The sequence below is a fragment of the Bos mutus genome, chromosome 14 (assembly GCF_027580195.1).
Source record: "Bos mutus isolate GX-2022 chromosome 14, NWIPB_WYAK_1.1, whole genome shotgun sequence".
Classification (NCBI taxonomy): domain Eukaryota; kingdom Metazoa; phylum Chordata; class Mammalia; order Artiodactyla; family Bovidae; genus Bos; species Bos mutus.
The window spans coordinates 57508845-57532500 of NC_091630.1; the positions used below are offsets into that span (position 1 = coordinate 57508845).

A 23656-nucleotide genomic window follows, 5' to 3' on the forward strand; every position below is an offset into this window, starting at 1 on the left:
ACCTTTTAAAAAGTTCAGGAGGAAATGAGGCCTGTGCTGCGGGAAAAGTGAAGGAAGAGATTCCAGTGAATCAGTGGCAGGAAGCTTAGCATTGTGACTGCAGCTGTGTGGAAAGAAAGAAGCATGAGAGAAACTCAAGACTCTCAGCTGAAGAGATTTCTAAGTTGTGTGGCAGGGGCAGCCTGCTTTCTTCTTACTGATTATAGTCTAATGTGAGAAAAAATAGATAAGTTGAGGGAAGGACTGTTAAAAAAAAAAAAGGAAACAGGACTTGATGACCTGGAAATCCTTAGCGAATAACAAAGACATTAAAATTCAAAGATTTACTTTTAGGCAGCTGAAGCTGAAACTCCAGTACTTTGGCCACCTCATGCAAAGAGTTGACTCACCGGAAAAGACCCTAATGCTGGGACGCATTGGGGGTGGGAGGAGAAGAGAACGACAGAGGATGAGATGGCTGGATGGCATCACTGACTCGATGGACATGAGTCTGAGTGAACTCTGGGAGTTGGTGATGGACAGGGAGACCTGGCGTGCTGCGATTCATGGGGTCGCAAAGAGTCAGACACGACTGAGCGACTGAACTGAACTGAGGCCTGCTCCAGGGGAAGAGATGAGACTGTGGCCTACGACCTGCTGCTTATACCTGAGAAAGACAGAGAAGGTCACAGACAGCCGGAAACAGCTGGGTTACCTAGGAAAGCTCTGGAAGGAGCCTGTGGTTTAATGGAGTGAATCTCTGTAACATACACAGAAGATCCACACATGTCTCGAGAATGTTACATTAGCAGATATTGCTTTCTTAAAGGGGACAGAGACATGAAATGAAAAAAGATGGCTCAGCCTCCTACAATTACAGACATTACAAGCTGATAGAACTACTTGGCTGCAAATACCTGCTACCTTTCATGAAAAAGGGAAAAAAAAAAAAGAGGTCTCTGAGAGAAAGTCACACACCTACAAAGACTGCTGAGTCACAGAAGGCTGTTTCCAGGCCTTCAAGCCGAGTGTGTCTGGCTGAACTTACAAAGTGCTTGGCACTGGCAGCTCCCGTTTCCACCCCATTTTCTTTTTAAAACAGGAATGTCTAGAACGGTTATTTTATGCCTGTTGCCATTATATAACTGGTTTCTCTAGGTTCACAGATGGAGAGAAATTGTGTCCCAGGAACCACTCATACCAGATGTTCACTCATACTTGGTTTACATGATTTAAATGAGATTCGGGACATCTGAGTTCATGAGATCCAGGTAAAACTTTGCACTTTTAAGCTGGTGCTGCAGTGGGTTGAAGCTCTTGAGCACCTTTCAGGGTGGAATGTGGATCTTCGGGACAGGAGTGGACTGCAGTAGACAGAAAGGCCTCCCAAAAGGCTCATGTTCTAATCCCCAAGCCAATGAATTTGTCAGTCTATGTGGTAGAAGAGATTCTGCAGATGGGGTTAAGTCACACATCTGAGGCGAGGAGATTATCCTAGAGTATCCAAGTGAAGCAAATGTAATTGCCAGGGCCCTTAGAAGAAAGGAGAATCAAAGGTGGAGGCAAAGGCCGTAAGGATAGAAGCCAAGATGAGGGGCTTGGCCATAGTGAAGGGATGGATGCCAGCTGAAGAGGCAAGAGATGAGCCCTGGTGCACTGGAAGGAACCTGTGATCCATCACCTTTCACAATCAAAGGGACCTCAAGGATCCAGTTACTATGGACCTTATGTGGGGAGAGCATCCAGGATCACCTGGTAGACCCAATAAACAGAGACTCTTTCCCGGCTGTTTTCCAAGAGATGTGATGACAGAGGAGTCAGAGGGATACAGCGTTGCTAGTTTTGGAGACGAAGAGAGGGGGCCACAGGCCCAGGCATGCAGGTGGCCGCTTGAAGCTGGTAAGGCAAGGACACACATCTCCCCGAGACCTCCCAAGAGGAACAGTGCCCTGCTGACACCTGACTGTAGCCCAGTGAGGCCCACGTGAGACCCAGAGAAGTACAAGAAACCTAGGCTATTGTAAGCCACCATGTCTGTAGTGATTTGTTACAGCAGCAATAAAAGACAAGCCAGGAGAGGTGACCAGAGATGAAATGGTGTTGGGAAGAAGAAGAAGCTTTTCTCTCACTCCTGCTGCACCTCCCTCACTCAGCGAACATCTGGCTCCAGCAGAAACGCAGACATTTACGCTGGTGACTCTTCAGGTTCTGTCTCTTTGATGGAATTCATTCTTTCGTTTCTGCCCTCATTTGGTTTTGCAGTACAATACACTCTGGGTTTAACACTTACAACAGTGTTTAGTATACATGGTGGGTCCCCCAGAAACACTTGCTGAATGAATAAATGGGGGTGATCAAGACGGGCGCAGCCAGGGACTGTAGTTACTCTCCTTTAAAGTGCAGTTGAACACACTCCTCCTCAAGAACTGCTGACCTTTATGTCTTTGTTTCTGGTTTATGAAGGTCATAAAACACAAGGCGAAACTGTATTTTCTGACATGAGTAAAACAGCTAAATCAGCAAGTAGAAAGGAATTATTTATCTTAATAGGAGAAATAACTATCATACAATCCAAGTATTTAAATATCAGAATACATACATAGTTCCCAGTATACATTACAGAAAAAATTTCAAGGTGTTTGATCAGAAGATTTCTTAATGGCTGCTGATCAATGCAGCATCAAGAAACTTTAGTGCAAATTTTACCAAATACATTTGTCAAAAATGGCATTTTGTTCATTTTCTCTGCAAATAAGTGCTGTTACATTAACTCTGAGCATGTATCAAATTGGTTTGCCTGAATATTTAAAAGCTATCAATGGAAGCCAGCCCTTTTGGCTAAAACTTCGAACATATGTTACCTTAAGATCTACTCCTAGTCCAAATTTGTCTATCCTAAAGCTGGAAGATTGAAGAATTAAACCAAAATTTATCTGTATAAATAATAAAAATAATTTTTTACGCTCTTAAGTATTTTCCTCACTAGTATGGCACATTACCATTCCTACATGCTACTGCATAGGTAGGACAGTATCATTTTAGCTGCTGCAGTATCACAGTGTTAAGAATATCTGCTTCTTGTAGTGTCAGGCTTTCATCTGTTAGCACTTTGTTTGGAAACGAAGTCACGAGAATAAAGTCAAGAGTTGCAAATTCAGGACGAGACTGAACGATAAAGTCCCGGACATCCAGGATCCTGAAGAAGTAAGATGAAAATAATTTGTGATATGAAAGTTTTATTGTCATTTAGGTTTTTTAGCTAAAATTAGATAATAATTAAAATAAATCACACAGTTCTAATCCTTTAAATGTGTTATAACCTTCTTTAATTTCAATGGATGGATTTATCTTGGCTTTCAGGTAAAACATGAGGATTAACTCTGGAGCGTACCTAACAGTTACTTTCACTGTAAACAGACACAATCTCCAGGTGAGTTGTTCCATCAAAGAAACATCAACAATGCTACTACACTGAACTACAAGGGCTGACTTTTTCATAGTATAAAACATCTTAGTAGCACATGATCCAGAAAAAGGTACCTCAGATGAGCCTATGTCAATGTGAGTCTGTACCTACGAAAAGTGTTTAAAAAAATTACTTTCATATAGACACAGCAACTCAACTAAGATCATAAATGTTATCTCTTAGTGGGACACAGTGAACAATAAAAACAATATCTTATTAGCATAACAAATGAATGCTAAAATGACATTTAAAACTGTTAATTTGAAATACTTGATAACAGCACAATTAAACTTTATTTACACTACAAATCTCTATGTAGATTATTAATCCTACAGGGTTAGGGCTTCCCTGATAGCTCAGTTGGTAAAGAATCCGCCTGCAATACAGGAGACCTGGATTAAACACCTGGGTTGGCAAGATCCCCTGGAGAAGGGAAAGGCTATCCACTCCAGCATTCTGGCCTGGAGAAGTCCATGGACTTCTGTATGGTCAATGGGTTGCAAAGAATAGGACACAACTGTGACTTTCACTTTCAATCAGGGTTATCATAAATTTTTAAAGGAGTAAAGTTCAAATAAGGTTTTACTAAAGTAAATCAAATCTGATTCAACTTTTCCTGGTTTTAGCATCAGCGCAAAATGATAGCTTTTAACAATTTTCTTTATTTCTAAGTGGTATCTGCATTTGCATTAGTATTTGGACAGTTTACAGAGGATGTTTAAGTACTAAGTATTTGACTTCTTATTTCAAGTTTTTCTGTCAAAAACTTACTTCAAAAGTAAACCTAAGCAATTTCATATTTTTCCTGACTCAAGATGCACCCAGATTTACAAAGATAAGTCACCCTGAGCTTACCTGTGAGTACTGTTGAATCTCTGTATCAAACGGCTCCCGTCTGCTAATCTGATCTGGATTTTGGTGGTTGGCATGGAATCATCAATAAGAACCACTGCATTGAACAGTGACTTCTCCTCCTCTTCTGGGGAGGAAGGTGTACTGACTATTTCAGGTGTGAGGCTAAGAAAGAAGAATTAAAGAATCAGAACGTAAATATAAACACGTAAGACGCATGACACACTGCAGACAGTAGAAGCACCACTCGGACCTACAGCTGACTCTCCACTCGTCCTGCCATCACGTCTGCACCAGCGAGAACACAGCTTCCTTTGGGATAGCCTATTTTTCTTGAAAACTCTTTTATTAAAATTATTCTGGGTCCTACAATTCTGATTTAGTTTATCCAACTTTCTTCCTCCTTCATCCCTTTGAAATTTCATGAGACTGTTGGGCACAATGGTCTTCAATCAGAAACCCGAGCAACTTGGAGTTTATGTCCAAGACTGACCATGAGCACAGACAGATTTCAGATCCCAGCTTTGTCAATTTGTGTGAACTCAAGTATGTAAATTAATCTCTTTGAATCCCAGTTCTATCATTTATAAAATGGAAATAATAATGTTATGAAAGTCTGTTATAGTAATATAGTGCTTGAAACAGTGTTTCAAGAGGTATCAGTTATATTTGTACATATCATCAATACTAAGCTTAAACTTAGTTGATACCACTTTAAAAATCTGATTCAAGTAGTTACTGTTTTACAGAAAAGAAGTAATGAGAAATTTAATATATGGTAATGACAGTGATAAATAAACAGACTCTGTATGACTTCAATATCTTTAGACTATAAAATTTTTGCATCTTGTTTTATACCCCTGGATATGTTCCAGTGTCTCCTAGTTTACAGTCTATGGGGAACCTGAATAAAATTTGTATCCTACTGTTACATGAAAACTGTATAAATCTTAATTACTTTGAGTTGGTTCATAGTGCTTTGCAGGTCTACTATATAATTCTCCTTCTCTGTATAGTCTATTAATTTTTGAGAGTTAGTATCAAAACTCTTAACTAAAGATCTTACTTTATCGACTTAATATACGGTGATGAGTGTGTAATGAACCTTGTGTGACATGATCTCTTTCCAGTGGACCGTGGTTACTAGTGACCATAGTGCCTTCCAATGCTAGCAGGATGACCCGTAACCGTAAGCTGCGAGTGAACGTCAAAAACAGAGTGCTCTTTTGGTTAAGCAATTAAAACAAATACAGCCAAGTTCTTTAAAGACATCACATCTTAGTTTTATCTCAGTTATCTTTTAAGGGATCTTTTGACAATCTTGATGTTTATTCTTTCAAATATTGAGACTTAGATGGGTCCCTATCTTACTTTTGAAAAAAAAAAAAAAATCTGTTAGGATAGAGGCCCCATGAGCATTTGTGCTTTATTCTAGTACAAACTGAGCTCATTATGGCTCTTATTCCCACCCAAAAGCTTTTCTCAACCTATACAGCCAAGTGGGAAAAGTAATTGGCACTTCTTGCTATGCTTTGCCTTTCCTTAGCTACCTCCTGACACATATTACAGAACCAATTTCAGAATGTATATGAAAAAGACATAGAAAAGGAGAACATGATGATCTGCAGTCACTGCTCAGGTAGTATTAAGGAATTTCCTGTCAAGTTTGTAATTCAGGGTTGAAAGAGCTGTACCACCAAGGTGGGTCACTGTGCCGACAGGAGGATGGGAGGCAATGAACCAAAGGGCCTCTTCCCTCTCCCTCCGTGTCCCTATTCCCAGGTCTCCACGCTGTCATCACCACCAGCAGCACATTCAAGTTCTGGAGTGCGGGAGGCGCCATGGCTAACAGCATGGATCCAGGAGCCTGACTCCAGGGCTGATTTTGCCGCTTGTCAGACATGTGACTGGCGGCAAGTCCTTTCACCTCTCTGTGCCCAAGTTCCCTCAGTTGTAAAACAGAGACAACAGCTGCACTATTGCAAAGATTAAATTAATTAGATCTGTAAGCACGTCAGTGCTTCTATATAGTTGGCTATTAATGTTTTAACTACTGTCCTAACAACCACCAGGGGAGGAAAAGTTACCCATCACCCCACTGGCACATGGGGTTCTGGGGTCCTCTCCATGACGTCAAGTTGCCTCACACTGCTCTTTCTGTGCTTTAATGCTTTCTGTTTTAAAAAAAATTGGGGCCAGCTAAGCTACTTCTCAAAACACGAAAATCAAGTGCAGGGTGGGAACTCTAAGAAGAAAAGCTTTCATGCATTTCTTTGTATGATGTGTGTGTCTGTCAAAGTGAAATTACATGGAATAACAATGAAAGACAGGTATAACGAACTGACACTGAATTCTTCCCTATGCTGAGAAACGAAAGGGGAAGACAGAACCACTGTGCACAAGGCAGCTGAGAAGAACTTGGAAAGGAAGGAGTCACATGAACAGGAATACAGGGCACCCAAGAGAGCATGGTGGCGACACAGCCAATTCAACGTACCACCTGCAGTGACGTGTGGAAAACGGAGGGTCACGTTTACCAGCACACATTATGTTTATGAAGAGTCCAGTCATGGCTACTATAAAGGAGTCCATCATATATCATGCCACACTCACTGGTTTCTAAATTGTGCTCAGCGAAGTCCTGGGTTTCACTGTCTGGAGATATCTAAGACAATCCCCTCTTTCTGCAATGAGAATTCTATATGTGTTTCCTGAAGAAAGAGTTTGGCTGCTTAAAATATATTGAAAATAACCAACTTAAGGACATTGCTTTGGCTGTAAGAGCTTAGCAATTACTTACAGCAGAGAGATGCTTACAGCTATGATCTAAGATATTTACTGTTTTATCTAATCAATAATTTCCCCCTCTGAACCCACATAATCATAATCAGAAATAGGCAGGATGGCAACTGGTAAAAAGCATGCACTCTGCAGGCAGAGTGCCTGGTTTGAACCTGACACTCTAACCACTTCCTAGCTTAACTACTCTGGAAGAACTACTGCACCTGCTAATGGAGTGGTGACAGGCGCTATGGCAAGAAGCTGCTGTGAAGATGAAGTGGGTTCATGTCTACAAAGGTACTGACAGAGTCAGGGATATGCAAATTAACTGCTGTCTAAGTAATGCTCAAAATTCTCCAAGCCAGGCTTCAGCAATACATGAACCGTGAACTTCCAGATGTTCAAGCTGGTTTTAGAAAAGGCAGAGGAACCAGAGATCAAATTGCCAACATCTGCTGGATCATTGAAAAAGCAAGAGAGTTCCAGAAAAACATCTATTTCTGCTTTATTGACTATGCCAAAGCCTTTGACTGTGTGGATCACAATAAACTGTGGAAAATTCTTCAAGAGATGGGAATACCAAACCACCTGATTTGCCCCTTGTGAAATCTATATGCAGGTCAGGAAGCAACAGTTAGAAGTGGACACGGAACAACAGACTGGTTCCAAATAGGAAAAGGAGTACGTCAAGGCTGTATGTTGTTGTCACCCTGCTTATTTAACTTATATGCAGAGTACCTCATGAGAAACGCTGGACTGGAAGAAGCATAAGCTGGAATCAAGATTGCTGGGAGAAATATCAATAACATCAGATATGCAGATGACACCACCCTTATGGCAGAAAGTGAAGAGGAACTCAAAAGCCTCTTGATGAAAGTGAAAGTGGAGAGTGAAAAAGTTGGCTTAAAGCTTCATTCAGAAAATGAAGATCATGGCATCTGGTCCCATCACTTCATGGGAAAAAGATGGGGGAACAGTGGAAACAGCGTCAGACTTTACATTTTGGGGCTCCAAAATCACTGCAGATAGTGATTGCAGCCATGAAATTAAAAGATGCTTACTCCTTGGAAGGAAAGTTATGACAAACCTAGACAGCTTATTAAAAAGCAGAGACATTACTTTCCCAACAAAAGTCTGTCTAGTCAAGGCTATGGTTTTTCCAGTGGTCATGTATGGATGTGAGAGTTGGACTGTGAAGAAGGCTGAGTGCCGAAGAACTGATGCTTTTGAACTGTGGTGTTGGAGAAGACTCTGGAGAGTCCCTTGGACTGCAAGGAGATCCAACCAGTCCATCCTAAAGGAGATCAGTCCTGGGTGTTCTTTGGAAGGACTGATGCTGAAGCTGAAGCTCCAATACTTTGGCCACCTCATGCGACGAGTTAACTCACTGGAAAAGACCCTGATGCTGGGAGGGATCGGGGGCAGGAGGAGAAGGGGACGACAGAGGATGAGATGGCTGGATGGCATCACCGACTCGATGGACATGAGTTTGAGTGAACTCCGGGAGTTGGTGATGGACAGGGAGGCCTGGTGTGCTGCGATTCATGGGGTTGCAAAGAGTTAGACACGACTGAGCGACTGAACTGAACTGAAGTATAACATTATCTACTAACACTATCATCAAAATTGCACATCTGATCCCATCAGCGAGGTCTTCACAATTTGTATCTTAGTTTTTACTCTCTAGGTTATTTTGCTCTCATTCTCAAAGAAAATTCATGTTGAACAAAGACAAGTATTTTCTCATTTTAGGATTTTACCTTCCAAGTTTCTGTCCTTCTCCACTAAAAGCCTTGAACCTCAACCTAGGCTTTACGTATTCTTGATCCTGATGGTCCTCCATGTCCAAATTCAAGTGTCCTCCATGAACCAGTCGCTGAAGCTCCAGGGGAATCTCTCTTAAAAAAAGAAAACCCACTATGAGATAAGACCGCACATCTGTCAGAATGGTGTTCATCAAATAGAGCACAAATAACAAATGTTGGCAAGGACGTAGAGAAAAGAGAACCTGTATCCTGTTGGTGGAGGTGCTTCTGACAGTTAGAGCCCTGAACTGTGGGATGGCATTTATAGCTCAGTCAGCATTAGAAAATCCCCCTGAGGACCTAACAGGTAGTGCGGTATTTTTTTCTGAACACCCTGGCGGAAGGCTGGAAGTTTGACGGGGATGGTTTTGATTATCGTCTGATTCATGTGTGCCACCCTCCTGCAGGCAACTGTTGTTTTTTTTTGTATTGTATTAATATGCTTTGAACTTTTCAGAAACTCACCTGCCACATAAACCAAAGATTGTACTTTGTTTTGTCTGGAACTTAATCAAGTCTCTGACTGCAATACCACGTATAGTAACGAAGCTGCTAACTTCACACACCTCACTACCCCATTATTCTGATTTCTGTTTGTCATATCTACATGATAAGTGCTAGACTGCACACAGGTGTGCAGTCTGTGTGTATGTGTGCTCAGTTCCCCAGTTGTGTCCAACTCTTTGAAACCCCATAGACTGTAGCTCACCTGGCTCCTCTGTCCAAGGGATTTTACAGGCAAGAATACTAGAGTTAGTTGCCATTTCCTCCTCCAGGGGATCTTCCCAACCCAGGGATCTAACCCGAGTCTCCTGCATTGGCAGGTGGATTCTTCACCACTGAGCTACCCAGGAACCAAGCTATCTACTTTGTTATATTTTGGTTATGTTATATATTGAAATATGTGTAATTGCATAATAAATTACCTTCCTTTACTTCTTCACCATATTTAAGATAAATGTTACATGAAACTTTTAGACATAATAGGCATAGACTGATTATATTATCTGTAAACACTTCCTTGAGGATAGTAAAGATGGTGTTACAAAATATGTCATAAAGCAGGGGGCAATGATTATACAGCTGACAACCACTATCTGACCATCAATCATTTTTTTCAAGGTGCCATTTCTAAAATGGTTCTTGATCATAATTTGAACTTGAGGATACAGTGTGGCTCAAATGAAAACATTCCCTTGGTATTCCAAGACTGAACGTTAGCCTACAAAGTTCATGGAGTATTTTCATTTAGTAATAAATTAGTTTGGATCTTTACGGAGAGCACACTCATCATCAACATGGTCTTTCCTTCTCCCATCCTGAAGTAAATGTTATTTCAATCGTCCTGTTGATCTTCACCAGGCAGAAGCCCACTCCCCTGGCCCCCGCAGCTCCCAGTCTGCTCAGTGACTCTGCAAGCTCCCAAGCCCATGGCCCTGACCTCAGCTCTTGACCTTGCATTTACCACCAGCACACACTGCCTGCCGGGACAGCCTCCCACCTTTCTCATGACTTCCTTCCCAATTACAGCATGTCTTACGAAACCTTCTTCAGTATTCTGACATTATCTGGGAGAATTCAACTTCAAAATCCAAGCAAATTAATGTCCTAAAATGCCTTTCCTTCAGAGTTCCACCTCCACTCCCCTCCTACCACTCTGCTAGGAAAAATTTCACTGCCTGGAAAAGCCCCACTTTCAACTCCTGGATGGAGAGTAGCCTCCTGTTCTGGGCCCTTCACTGCTACTCACATTTCCCAGCTCATAACCAGCCTGATGTCTTTCTTTCACTGTATTCCTACTTAGGGATGATCACTTATCAGCTAGTGAAAATAAATAGCTCTTGTAATTGTAGCAAAATCACTCAAGTCCTTGTCCTTCAGCCACAAGGGCTGGTGAGTTACAACGTTCTTTAGATGGGTCAGGGCACTGTAAATCTGGTTTCAAAAATTTTAACTTCGAACTAACCTTCTGAATTCTTCTGCCAGCAGTAATGCCATTTAAAAAGATTTCTAATATAAGCGGCTTTCAGGCATACATGCAGTGAGTCACCCTGTCAACAGTAAGCAGGACAGTGGCTTAGCAGATGGGCAGACACCTACTGATCAATTCATAAATTTATGACACTACGATGCTGCTTCTCAGAACTGGGACCATAGCTTCATGAGATTTTAAAGGAAACCAATATCTACTGCTCCCCCCACCAAGTTAAGAACCAGTGACTTATAGATAGCAATGTGTCCTTTATATACTTAAAATACCCTTCCCCCCAGAAGCTGTTTACAGAATATATTCCAGTATTTCACTCTTAAAAACCAGTGGAGCACTTCTGACTGGTGGTCTGTTTAAAAAAACAAACAAAAAACCTCCACCCTCAGTAATAGACAAAATCTAAGTAACATATCTTACCCTCTCTTAACAGACTCCAGAAACTGGGCATTTGTTGGGTCACTGTAAGGTCTCAACTCTCCATCATCCAAGCTGAAACCGTTGCTCCACAGTTTAAGCAAAATTTGAACCTTTCGCGCATAGAAAAAAGAAATACAAGAATGCGTCTGCATTAAACAATTTTAATTTTCAAACACGTTATTTACCACTTACTTACAGTATGAAGTACACACTTCCCTGGTGGTCCAGGGGTTAAGAATCTGCCTGCCAATGCCAAGGAAATGGGTTTGATCCCTGGTTGGGGAGCTAAGATCCCATGTGCTGTGGGGCAATTAAGTCCATGTGCCACAACTACCGAGTCCAAGCTCTAAAGCCCGTACTCCACAACAAGAGAACCCACCACAAGGAGAAGCCTGCACACCGCAACTAGAGAGTAGCCCCCATTCGCTTCAACTATAGAAAGGCCGTGCAGCAATGAAGACCCAGTGCAGCCAAAAATAAATTAAAAAGAAAAAAAAAAAACCCAACAAAAATTTAAAAAAATATACAAAGCTTTTTGTACCATCCTTTACTTTATTCAGGTCAAATAAGGACATAAATGGAACCATGTGTGCTTCCTTAGATTTGTATTTGGCTTAACAAACTGACAATGGCTAAAATATCAAAGGTGCCACTGTGGGAGCCTGGCCTTGAAGTACAATTATTTCTAGTTCACTGAGAAGATCCAAGTCATGAGAGAAGCCACTGCCACCCCACAGCCACTCTTCCCCTTCATCTACACTCATATTCTTCTCTGCTTCATGCCAGAGAGCACGATGAAATCTTCAGCGACCCTCCAAAGTAAAACTATTCATCACATTGAAAACGAGACGGTTAACTTCAAAATTTCAAAAAGAAAAAACAAAGACTGACTTTAGGCATCTCTACGTTTGTGCGTACGTGTTGTGTCCAACTCTTTCTGACCATGTGGACTGTAGCCTGCCAGGTTCCCCTGTCCATGGGATTCTCCAGGCAACAACACTGGAGTGGACTGCCATTTCCTTCTCCAGGGGATCTTCCTAATCTAGGGATCGAACCCACGTCTCTTGTGCCTCCTGTATTGGCAGGTGATTGTTTATGACTTGGGTCACCTGGGAAGCCCTATGTTTCCATGTATATAACTCAGCTAATTCTACACCATGATGGTATGCCATTTATAATAATTATTATAACATTTATGTAACTCATTTTGACAGTGAATGATACATTCTTTCACAAACGGTTATATATCTTTAAGTGCAAGGCACAGCTGAGATACAAAAAAGGCACAGCTGAGAAACACAACATTTGAATCTGAAAACTTACACGTTAGTTTTTTTAATCAATACTTCAAAAAATAACAGAAGAGAATTTCAGTTTTTAATTTTATAAAAACCGTAGTAACTAGGGGCAAAAATCAACAATTTCTCATTTTCATTACTGTACCTACATCTTGCAACTGATTTTCTCCATAGATGTATTCAGACTGCTTACAAAAGGAATTACCCAATCTGTATCCTCCACCTGTAAAAGACTAAAAAAAAACAGCAAGTGGGTTAAAAATTCAGTCTTATTAAAGCAAAATGTATGATAATGTATGATATATATTTTAAAACTAGATCAATTAGCCACACTGGTATATACTTTCCAGGAAATTTTTACATTAAAATAAAGGTCTTATGTTACAGAAATGTATACTCTAGTATATCATTTTCTTCCCATAAAAACATGAGTGACTCAGAAACTGAAATAACTTACGCCAATCTTAAATTATGAAATACATTCATACACTGAAATAATATTTTTAATTAGGAACAGACTTTTAAAACTCACCATTAATATTTTATAACAAGTCTTATAATAAAATTATAATTCTTGAATCATATTTGACAAAGCATTAAGAGCTTCATAGAGAAAGGAAGAATTTAATAAATTGAGTATAAATAACCCTGAAGAAAAGCTCCATACTTATTTTATAAGCAGCTTTGATTCAACTGTAATGCATCAACTGAACTGCACTTTTTATTTTGTTTCACTAATCACAAGCTCTTCTATTTTTCAGGTGAGGCAGCTTATGAAGTAAAAACACCATTCCTTTTAATTATTATTCATATCATATATGGGTTTTTAATCATCACACTCATAGAAATGTTAAGAAACTGCTTTAATTTTGATTAATAGAAAGTTATAGACTTTGAAAAATAACGGAAATATCTGAAAAAGAAATACACAGAGAAATAGTGTTTGCAAATAATATAAAAATCTATAGCAGATCAAGTACACTGATAGCATATAAAACTTCAGCCCTTACCTTAGATTTGTCATCACCCGAGGCTCTTGTGGCTTCATTCAGAGGGACGGCTCCATGCTGTCTCGCCTCTCTGAAAAGTTCATTCACAATTTTCCCAGTTGAAGGTTGAACTATATGTAATCCACTGCATTCATGCTCACTTGAATAGAACCTTTAAACATTGTAAAGTTCATGAATAAAAACAGATTGTAAGCATAAACTACTTTAAAGCAAAAGACTACATAGTCTTAGGAAATGACTTTTATTTAAAAAGAGCCATTTCTATGGCTTTTGTGAAAGTACTTAATTTTAAAATCGGGATCAAGAAATTAAGAAGTAAAGAGTTCATTTATCTACTTTCTCATGGAGTCTGAGGAAACGCTGGTAGCAGGCTCAGCATGCCACCTGAGAACTAGCTTGCTTCTTCCTCCCTCCCGCTCTGTGACTGCTGATCTATCGGTGTGATCCTGGGAAAACACTGCTGACAGCCAGAAGCTAAGTCGCCTCCCCAGAGGAATCCACATTTCATAGGACTTGGTTAGTGAAAAGCCCTCCAGATTGAGACGATATGAACATCTAAATCCACAGGCCTACACATAGAGTTTATTCCTCAGAGAGCTCTGACTGAAAAATTAACCTCCCCCCATGTTAAAGGTTGTAATCTCCCTGTGTTAAAGGGCTTCCTTGGTGGCTCAGAAGATAAAGAATCTGCTTGCAATGCAGGAAGCCTGGGTTAAATCCCTGAAGAAGGGAATGGCAACCCACTCCAGTATTCTTGCCTGGAGAACCCCATGGACAGAAAAGCCTGGTGAGCTACAGTCCATGGGGTCACAAAGAGTCAGACATGACTGAATGACTAACACTTTCACACTTTTTCACTATGTTAAAGGTAAATAATTCAGACCACAATTTTCTCAATGTGTTAACTATGCATTGAATCATTTCTCCTCTCTTTTCTATTTCCTCATAAAAGCTTCCTTCACATAAATTAGTACACTATTTTATCTTTCAAGATTTTTTCCAGTCAAGAATGTCAGAAAATATAACCAATGAAATATAAACATGGAGACTTTCAGAATAAGACGAAAACCAAAGCTCATTTCCTGAACTACACATACCCTCCAGTCCAGTTTCCAATCTACAATGAACTGACTCAGAAAATGAAACAGACGGGGAAAATTCTATCAGCACTGAAGATCAGGATAGAGTCACCTTTAAGGCTTTCTCCAAATGAGTACGTGGAGAACGAAACAGGAAAGGGAAGGGAAGCTCTGCTCTCAACTCACTGTCCATGGAGGAAAGATCCAAGAGGAGAACAGTGGACACCAGCAGAACCCCACTAACAAGGCTGGTTCACAGCTGGGGGCGGCTGGGTGGACTCCAAGCTCCTAGTGCCCTGGGGAGGCACCTGAGGTCCAAGTTTAGCCAGAAGAGGAGCCAACCGAAGCCCTCCTGCCAAGCTGATCCTCGGAGGGCCCCATGCAACAAACCAAGGCCAGGCACTGCCATGGCTGGGTTTAAGACTAGGGTCAGTGCAAGAAGCCAGTAGTCATGTAGGGATGTGAGAGCTGTAAAGAACGCTGAGTGCCAAAGAATTGATACTTTCAAACTATGGTGCTGGAGAAGACTCTTGAGAGTTCCCTGGACAGCATGGAAATCAAACCAGTCAACCCTAAAGGAAACCAACCCTGAATACTCATTGGAAAGACTGATGCTGAAGCTCAAATACTATGGCCACCTGATGTGAACAGCTGACACATTGGAAAATGCTGGGAAAGACTGAAGGCAGGAGAAGTGGGTGACAAAGGATGAGACGGTTGGATGGCATCACTGACTCAATGGACATGAGTTTGAACAATCTCCGGTAGATGGTGAAGGTCAGGGGGGCCTGGCGTGCTGCAGCTGATGGGGTTGCAAAGAGTCGGACACGGCAACTGAACAACAGGGCAAGAAAGAGCCTGATAGCTGATGCCTTAAATGGCAGTATGAGAAGGGAAGGGGAAGGGAGGGAAGGGGGAAGGAGGGAAGGGGAGGGAGTGGGGAGCTTCTGCTGCATGCTCTCCCTTATCTCTTGAGCTTAGGCTCCCTCCTGGGTCCCTAACCTCAAGAGCTGAGTTACAAGGCTCCTTCTTCTCAGTCTCGGTGAGGAAGACCTTACAGGAAAAACCGGGCACAGGAAAAGATTTATTAACTTCTTTACGGTCTCTGAATTTTTATCACCAGTATAAGAAATCTCTGCCTGCCTCGAGGTCTATTTTCTTCCAGAAATTTTATTGTTTCCCTTTTATATTTAGATCCACAATCCACCTTTCACCTCTTTCATAAGTATTCCTATATACTTACTTCTCTCTTGCTCTATTTCAACTCATCTGATCATCATTTGTCCCTGTCCAGAGATAACAACTTCCTCTGTAGAGATGACTCTCAAATATAGGTTTTAGAGCCTCTTACTTATGGTCCAGTGCTGAACTGAAAAGCACCTACTTGAATCCAGTTCATCTCTTCCCATGAATGATCACATTTTCCTCAGGTACTAGATTAAGAACTTTTCAGAGTTCTCTCCCATTCTCTTACTCTCTTTTCCATGTCACCACATTTCTATTCCACATCATCATGTTTCTACAATAAATTCTTTTAAAAGTATCCACACCAATGTCACCCTTTCTCCTCCATTCCACTGACACCACGCTAATCCTAATCCTAAATTTTACCAGCATACTCTTTGGATAACTACAGTTGTTCTTTTCTTGATGTCTTCTTATTTTGTTTTCCTCATTACTCTTTATTTTATATGGTACTGCCAGTCCTCTTTTTCTAAAGGTATTATAATAATAACTAACATTTATCAAGTGCTCATTTAATCCTCATAAAAATGGCATTAACTCCACTGTACAAATAAGAAATACTGAAGTTTAGGGAATTAAAAGACTTGTCCACTGCCAAAATCTTATTAGAACAGAGAGGAGAAAAACAACTGAGGTGTGTCTATAACTAGAAACAAAGTTTTTATCACTATAATTTTTATTGTAAAATTTACAGTAAAACCATACACTGGCTTTCCCCTTTCCACATAAGCACAGCTTTCCTTGGCCTTCCAGGCTGGCTGTGCTGTGGCTGCATCCAGGACTGGACATGTAATTTGTAGGCCCAGCACCAAAATGAAAGTGGGAGTCTCCTTGTTCAAAATGTGTTAAGAATTTCAAGACAGTAAGAGCAAAGTTTTCCAGCAAATGAAAACCGGAAAAGGTCAGTTTTCATTCCAATCCCAAAGAAAGGCAATGCCAAAGAATGTTCAAATTACCACACAATTGCACTCATCTCACATGCTAACAAAGCAATGCTCAAAATTCTCCAAGCGAGGCTTCAACAGTATGTGAACCAAGAACTTCCAGATCTTCAAGCTGGATTTAGAAAAGGCAGAGGAACCAGAGATCAAACAGCCAAATCCAATGGATCATAGAAGAAGCAAGAGAATTTCAGAAAAACAGCTACTTCTGCTTCACTGACTACACTAAAGCCTTTAACTGTGTGGATCACAACAAACTGTGGAAAATCCTTAAAGAGATGGGAACACCAGATCACCCTACCTGCCTCCTGAGAAATCTGTATGCGAGTCAAGAAACAACAGCTAAAACCAGACGTGGAACAATGGACTGGTTCCAAATTGAGAAAGGAGTACATCAGGGTTGTATATTGTTACCTTGCTTATTTAACTTATATGCAGTGTACATCAAGCAAAATGTACTTGGGCTGGATAAAGCACAAGCTGGAATCAAGATTGTCGGGAGAAACATCAATAACCTCAGATATGAGATGACACCACTCTTATGGCAGAAAGCAAAGAAGAACTAAAGAGTCTCTTGATGAAAGTGAAAGAGGAGCGTGAAAAATCTGGCTTAAAACTTAACATTCAAAAAACTAAGATCATGGCATCTGCTCCCATCACTTCATGGCAAATAGATGGGGCAACAGTGAAAACAGTGACAGACTTTAATTTCTTGCGCTCCAAAATCACTGCGGATGGTGACTGCAGCCATGAAATTAAAAGACGCTTGGCTCCTTGGAAGAAAAGCTATGACCAACCTAGACAGCATATTTAAAAAGCAGACATTACTTTACCAACAAAGGTCCATATGTCAAAGCTGTGGTTTTTCCAGTAGTCTCGTATGGATGTTAGAGTTGGACCATAAAGAAAGCTGAACGCCAAAGAATCAATGCTTTTGAACTGTGGTGTTGGAGAAGACTCTTGAGAGTCTCTTGGACGGTGGTGAGATCAAACCAGTCAATCCTAAAGGACATCAGTCCTGAATATTCATTGCTGAAGTTGAAACTCCAATAATTTGGCCACCTGATGCAAAGAACTGACTCACTGGAAAAGACCCTGATGCTGGGAAAGACTGAAGGCAGGAGAAGGGGATGACAGAGGATAAGATGGTTGGATGGCATCAATGACTCGATGGACATGAGTTTGAACAAGCTCTGGGAGTTGGTGATGGACAGGGAAGCCTGGCGTGCTGCAGTACATGGAGTTGCAAAGAGTTGGACACGACTGAGTGACTGAACTGAAGAGCAAAGCATTAAAGCAAGCTCGAGGCCCTTCCCAGTGAGGTTCTCTGGGTGGGCACAGAGGCCCCACATGATTGAAGTAGGCCCTGGTAGCACCCAGTCTGTCCATCCTCACCTGCCATGAGGCTACCCAAGTTCTGCTGCTCCTCTTCAGCTCCCTCCTGTCATTTTTATTACTTTTTTCTTCTAGGCCTATTCTGTCCCTTGTCTTCTAGTTATCTTTAAAGGCCCAGCCAGATACCCACACTGTGCCAGATATTGTGGAAACTTGTCTCACTAAATTTGCAAAACCATACTAGGATCTAATGACTTGTAGGGAACATTTTTTTAAGTTCTTATATTTTTGAAGAAGAAGAGTTACATTTTTAAAATCCTATTTGTGACAGAGAACCTTTTGTGGATGAATATGTAAAAGCAGGTGTCAGGCTGTCTTCTGTGAACTTTTCTGTAGATCCTGTCCCTCCTTTTCTTTAAAACAGATCAAGTTATGTGTAGACTACTGAAACTTCACATGATGGTCACACTGAAAATATACTGGCTTAAAACAACAATGAACAGATGAATGTTTTGATATTTAAAGTTGTTCAAGAAGGTGGACCATGAAGTAAGGTGGACCATTTCTGTACCAGACAAAAGCAGCAGACATGCAATGAAATCAGGCAGATGTCACTGCCAAATGTGAAGCCAACAGAACCACATACTTTCTATTCAAAAATATCACACTTAGCAAAAAGAAAAGATGGCCAATAATTTGGTTTGCAATTGTATTTTAAGCGGATCAAACAGCATAAGCCTCAATATATTTAATGCAGCTCCTCCTTTTGGACAAGTAATTCTAGAAATCATATCTGAGGCACTAAGTCCTTAAAAATTGCATTATCAAATTGTAAACATTAATGGCAACACTGTGTCAGCATAAAAGAAAAGAGAAAACAATTCACTGAAATATTTTAAGGATTATATTTGAATCCTTAAGGAAAATATTAATGTACTAATTTTAAGAAGTCAAATATTTTGATTTTTTATACCAGCAAATCAAGTCATTCAAAAACTGGTTCAAATTGGGGAAGAATAGTCAAATAACTTATGAGTAAAACTTTGGTACATTAATATTTTAAGCACTTTCAAAGTTTCGGAGACTGAACAAATTAAGGAAGCAGCTAAAATATATATATGTCTGTGTATATATAATACATATGTATATATGTATTATATATATATGTGTATAATACATATACATTATATAAATGCCTATATAATACATTTATATTATACAAATGTCTGTGTATATATATACATACACATTATATAAATGTCTGTGTATAATATATATTATACATATATATACACACATACATATATAATACATATATTACACATATATCTGTGTGTATATATATATATCAGATAAACTTAAGTGAAAGGGAAGGATATTCAGACTGTGCCAAGATGACCAATCTGCAGACAATAAAGGAAAGACTGTACCTCCTGGTGGAGTGATGGTGGCGGTCAGCACCCTAACCGAGTGAACAGGGCACCAAGAGTGGGGGAACCCGAAACCATAAGGCTCCTGGTGTAACATAATACACAGCAGAAAATGTCAATAAGTAGTACTCTTGACAAGCATGTTTAACAAGAAACTCGTGACAAGCATTTAACGAGAATCTAAATGTGAGGAAACAGTGACCTTGAATGTGGGACATTTTATAAGACATCTGGGCCCAGCTCTTCAATGTCAACGTAATAAGCTTTAAACAGATGAGTTAAAAGCAGACAATGGAAAGATGGGAAGAATGCTCTGGATTCAGATTTAAAACCGGCATCATCAGTGAAATGTATCCTAAATCCTCAAAACCTCTAAGAGTATCTGATTATGGACTATGTAGTAAATGACATGCAGTCAGAGCTCACTTTCTAAGGTGTGAGACATTATCAAGGAGTGTTTGCGTCTTACTGGGTGTGGACTGCAGCCTCTAGGGATGAAGTGCTATCACAGCTGCAATTTACTTTCAGGTGGTTGAGTAACAGAGTGTGTGTGCACCAATGAACTGCTACAGCATATAAACAACTGGTGAATATTGGAGCAGACACAGTATATGTTCATTATCCTAATCTTTTGATTATCTATGTATTTGAAAAATTGTAAAATAAAAAGTTGGGGTGAAAATTATAAATTATAAGTGTTATTCTTTCCATTCAGGAAAGATAGGTCATTTTATCTCCCCTACAGGAAGAAGGAAGGCAGAATAGTAACAAACAAAAAAAGTAATTTCCACTGAATTTTTCAACTTCTGGAAAAATAAAAGACTTTCTGAGAATGAGATGTAATGGGGAAATTCAAGCTTCTCCCTAGTAATGAGATTTGTGTACTAAAAAGACATTAATGAACATATACATGGAAATAAGAAAACTCATGACAATAAAATATACCTGGTTTCCATCTCTTAAATCTTCACTGTTGGTTCTTTTTATAGTTCAGGGGTTTTAACAACAGCAAATACTATCTATCACTATTCGATGTAGCATCATCCAATGGAAGGAAAGACAGAGTCCTAAAGTCACAGATTCTTAAATGGAGAACAAAACACATAGAGGGGTTCCACGGATGGACTTTAAGAAACACGCAAACCTTTAAAAATGAATGACAAAGCTGGATGTAAATGTTCTAGGGGAAAGACGGTGTAGCTTTTATCAGATCCTCAATGAGTCCTATGACTCAAAATAGAACCACAGTGCCCAAGAAAAATACTACTCAGTATACTATGCTTTGTGAGGTCTATCAAAACATTAAGTATTTAAGATAATTTCCCCCAAATTTTCTTCTTGCTTTCTATTATAGTTTCAGAAATAGTATTTAAAAATATTTAATAAATTATAGTTAAAAAATTCCCAAGGCCATTTAAAATAATGTGGGATTAGTGAACTAAAAAGGGATACAAGTTTGAAAAACAAAACTTACCTTTGAGGTGCTGTCTGTGGGCTTTTAAAGGCTGTAGCTTTAGGTCTATCAGATTTGGAAGCTTTGCATTTCACTTCATCTTCATATAATTCTGCCAAGGCCAACTACAGAATAACAGATTTGTTATAAAGTATAAAAACATTAGAAATAAACTCTCTGTACAAAAAGTTAGGAATAGAAAATTAACTTGTAATTGAGTAGTCAAGATTTTTAATTAAAAATGAAGGCTGCTATTTCAGAAGATGACTCCCTTCCAAAATAAAACCAGTGTAGCTCTCACTAAAATGTCACACATAGGGAGGAGCCAAGATGGCGGAGGAGTAGGACGGGGAGAACACTTTCTCCCCCACAAATTCATCAAAAGAGCATTTAAACGTCGAGTAAATTCCACAAAACAACTTCTGAATGCCGGCAGAGGACATCAGGCACCCAGAAAAGCAATCCAACTCTTCGAAAGGAGGTAGGAAAAAATATAAAAGACAAAAAAAGAGACAAAGAAGGAGGGACGGAGTTCCGTCCCGGGAAAGGGAGTCTTAAAAGAGAGAAGTTTCCAAACACCAGGAAACCTTCTCGCTGCGAATCTGTGCCGAGCTTTGGAAGCACAGAGGGCAACATAACAGGAAGTAAAAATAAATAAACAATTAAAACTCAAGATTGCGAGTCCTACGGTAACTCCCCAGCGGAGAAGCAGCGCAGACGCCTGCACGCGCGCCATTAGCAAGCGGGGCTGGGCAGGGAGGCGCGGGCGTGGGCTGCATCGCTGAGAGTAAGAATCTGGCCCTGAATACCCTGAGCACTATCTGAGCGAAATAATTTGGGCTAGCAAACCAGACTGTGGGATATCTACCACGCGAAAAGCCAGCCCTAACCTAAGACACCGCCAGGCCCGCGCACGGAACAAAGAATTGAACAGAGATAGCCGGCTGCAGACCTTCCCCCTCCGGTGACAGGCAGCCAGAGCCGGAAGGGGGCAATTGCAGCCCCAGAGAGACATTATCTATAAAACTGTAAGCAGGCTTCTTTGCTAACTAAAACTTCTTGGGGGTCTGGACGGTTAACATCTGCCTGAGAAGGTGCGCCGGTTTTACGCCCAGATAACCGAGTGGCAGGGAGGCGATAAGTCGCAGCATTGGCGCCGCCCCAAACACCTCATCACTTGAGCTGCTCGGACCTGGGAAGAGCACAAAACTCAGGCCCAACTGAGTCTGCGCCTCTAAGGACTACCCGAGTGCCTGAACCTGAGCAGCTTGGACCTGGGAGGTACATGCAACCCAGGGCCAGCCTCGGATTGTTCCCGGCGGAACAACCTAGAGCCCGAGCAGTGTGGGCAGGGAGGCTACACGCGCCGTGAGTGGGGGCAGACCCAGTGTGGCTGAGGCACTGCGAGCGCACGCCAGTGTTAATTGTTTGCAGCATCCCTCCCTCCCTCCCCCCCACAGCGACTGAACAAAGAGAAGAAATACAACACCACCCATCAGAACACCGACACAAGCTTCCCTAACCAGGAAACCTTGACAAGCCACCTGTACAAACCCACACACAGCGAGGAAAAGCCACAATAAAGAGAACTCCACAAACTGCCAGAATACAGAAAGGACACCCCAAACTCAGCAATTTAAACAAGATGAAGAGACAGAGGAATAGCCAGCAGATAAAGGAACAAGATAAATGCCCACCAAACCAAACAAAAGAGGAAGAGATAGGGAATCTACCTGATAAAGAATTCCGAATAATGATAGTGAAATTGATCCAAAATCTTGAAATTAAAATGGAATCACAGATAAATAGCTTGGAGACAAGGATTGAGAAGATGCAAGAAAGGTTTAACAAGGACCTAGAAGAAATAAAAAAGAGTCAATATATAATGAATAATGCAATAAATGAAATTAAAAACACTCTGGAGGCAACAAATAGTAGAATAACAGAGGCAGAAGATAGGATTAGTGAATTAGAAGATAGAATGGTAGAAATAAATGAATCAGAGAGAATAAAAGAAAAACGAATTAAAAGACATGAGGACAATCTCAGAGACCTCCAGGACAATATTAAACGCTACAACATTCGAATCATAGGGGTTCCAGAAGAAGAAGACAAAAAGAAAGACCATGAGAAAATACTTGAGGAGATAATAGTTGAAAACTTCCCTAAACTGGGAAGGAAATAATCACCCAAGTCCAAGAAACCCAGAGAATCCCAAACAGGATAAACCCAAGGCGAAACACCCCAAGACACATATTAATCAAATTAACAAAGATCAAACACAAAGAACAAATATTAAAAGCAGCAAGGGAAAAACAACAAATAACACACAAGGGAATTCCCATAAGGATAACAGCTGATCTTTCAATAGAAACTCTTCAAGCCAGGAGGGAATGGCAAGACATACTTAAAATGATGAAAGAAAATAACCTACAGCCCAGATTATTGTACCCAGCAAGGATTTCATTCAAGTATGAAGGAGAAATCAAAAGCTTCTCAGACAAGCAAAAGCTGAGAGAATTCTGCACCACCAAACCAGCTCTCCAACAAATACTAAAGGATATTCTCTAGACAG

General features: G+C 40.5%; 1 protein-coding gene across 1 annotated transcript in view; it reads right to left on the minus strand.

Moving 5' to 3' along the window:
* Positions 1-217: 217 nt before the first annotated feature.
* Positions 218-23656, minus strand: part of UBXN2B (UBX domain protein 2B) — a 35578-nt gene continuing 12139 nt past the window's right edge. The window contains exons 2-8 of the mRNA XM_070382374.1: positions 21103-21206; positions 13599-13749; positions 12738-12821; positions 11291-11400; positions 8839-8976; positions 4301-4462; positions 218-3175 (exon numbers count right to left, since the gene is read on the minus strand). Coding sequence (XP_070238475.1) covers positions 3013-3175; positions 4301-4462; positions 8839-8976; positions 11291-11400; positions 12738-12821; positions 13599-13749; positions 21103-21206 — 912 coding nt within the window. The 3' untranslated portion in view covers positions 218-3012. The remainder of the gene's footprint in view (positions 3176-4300; positions 4463-8838; positions 8977-11290; positions 11401-12737; positions 12822-13598; positions 13750-21102; positions 21207-23656) is intronic.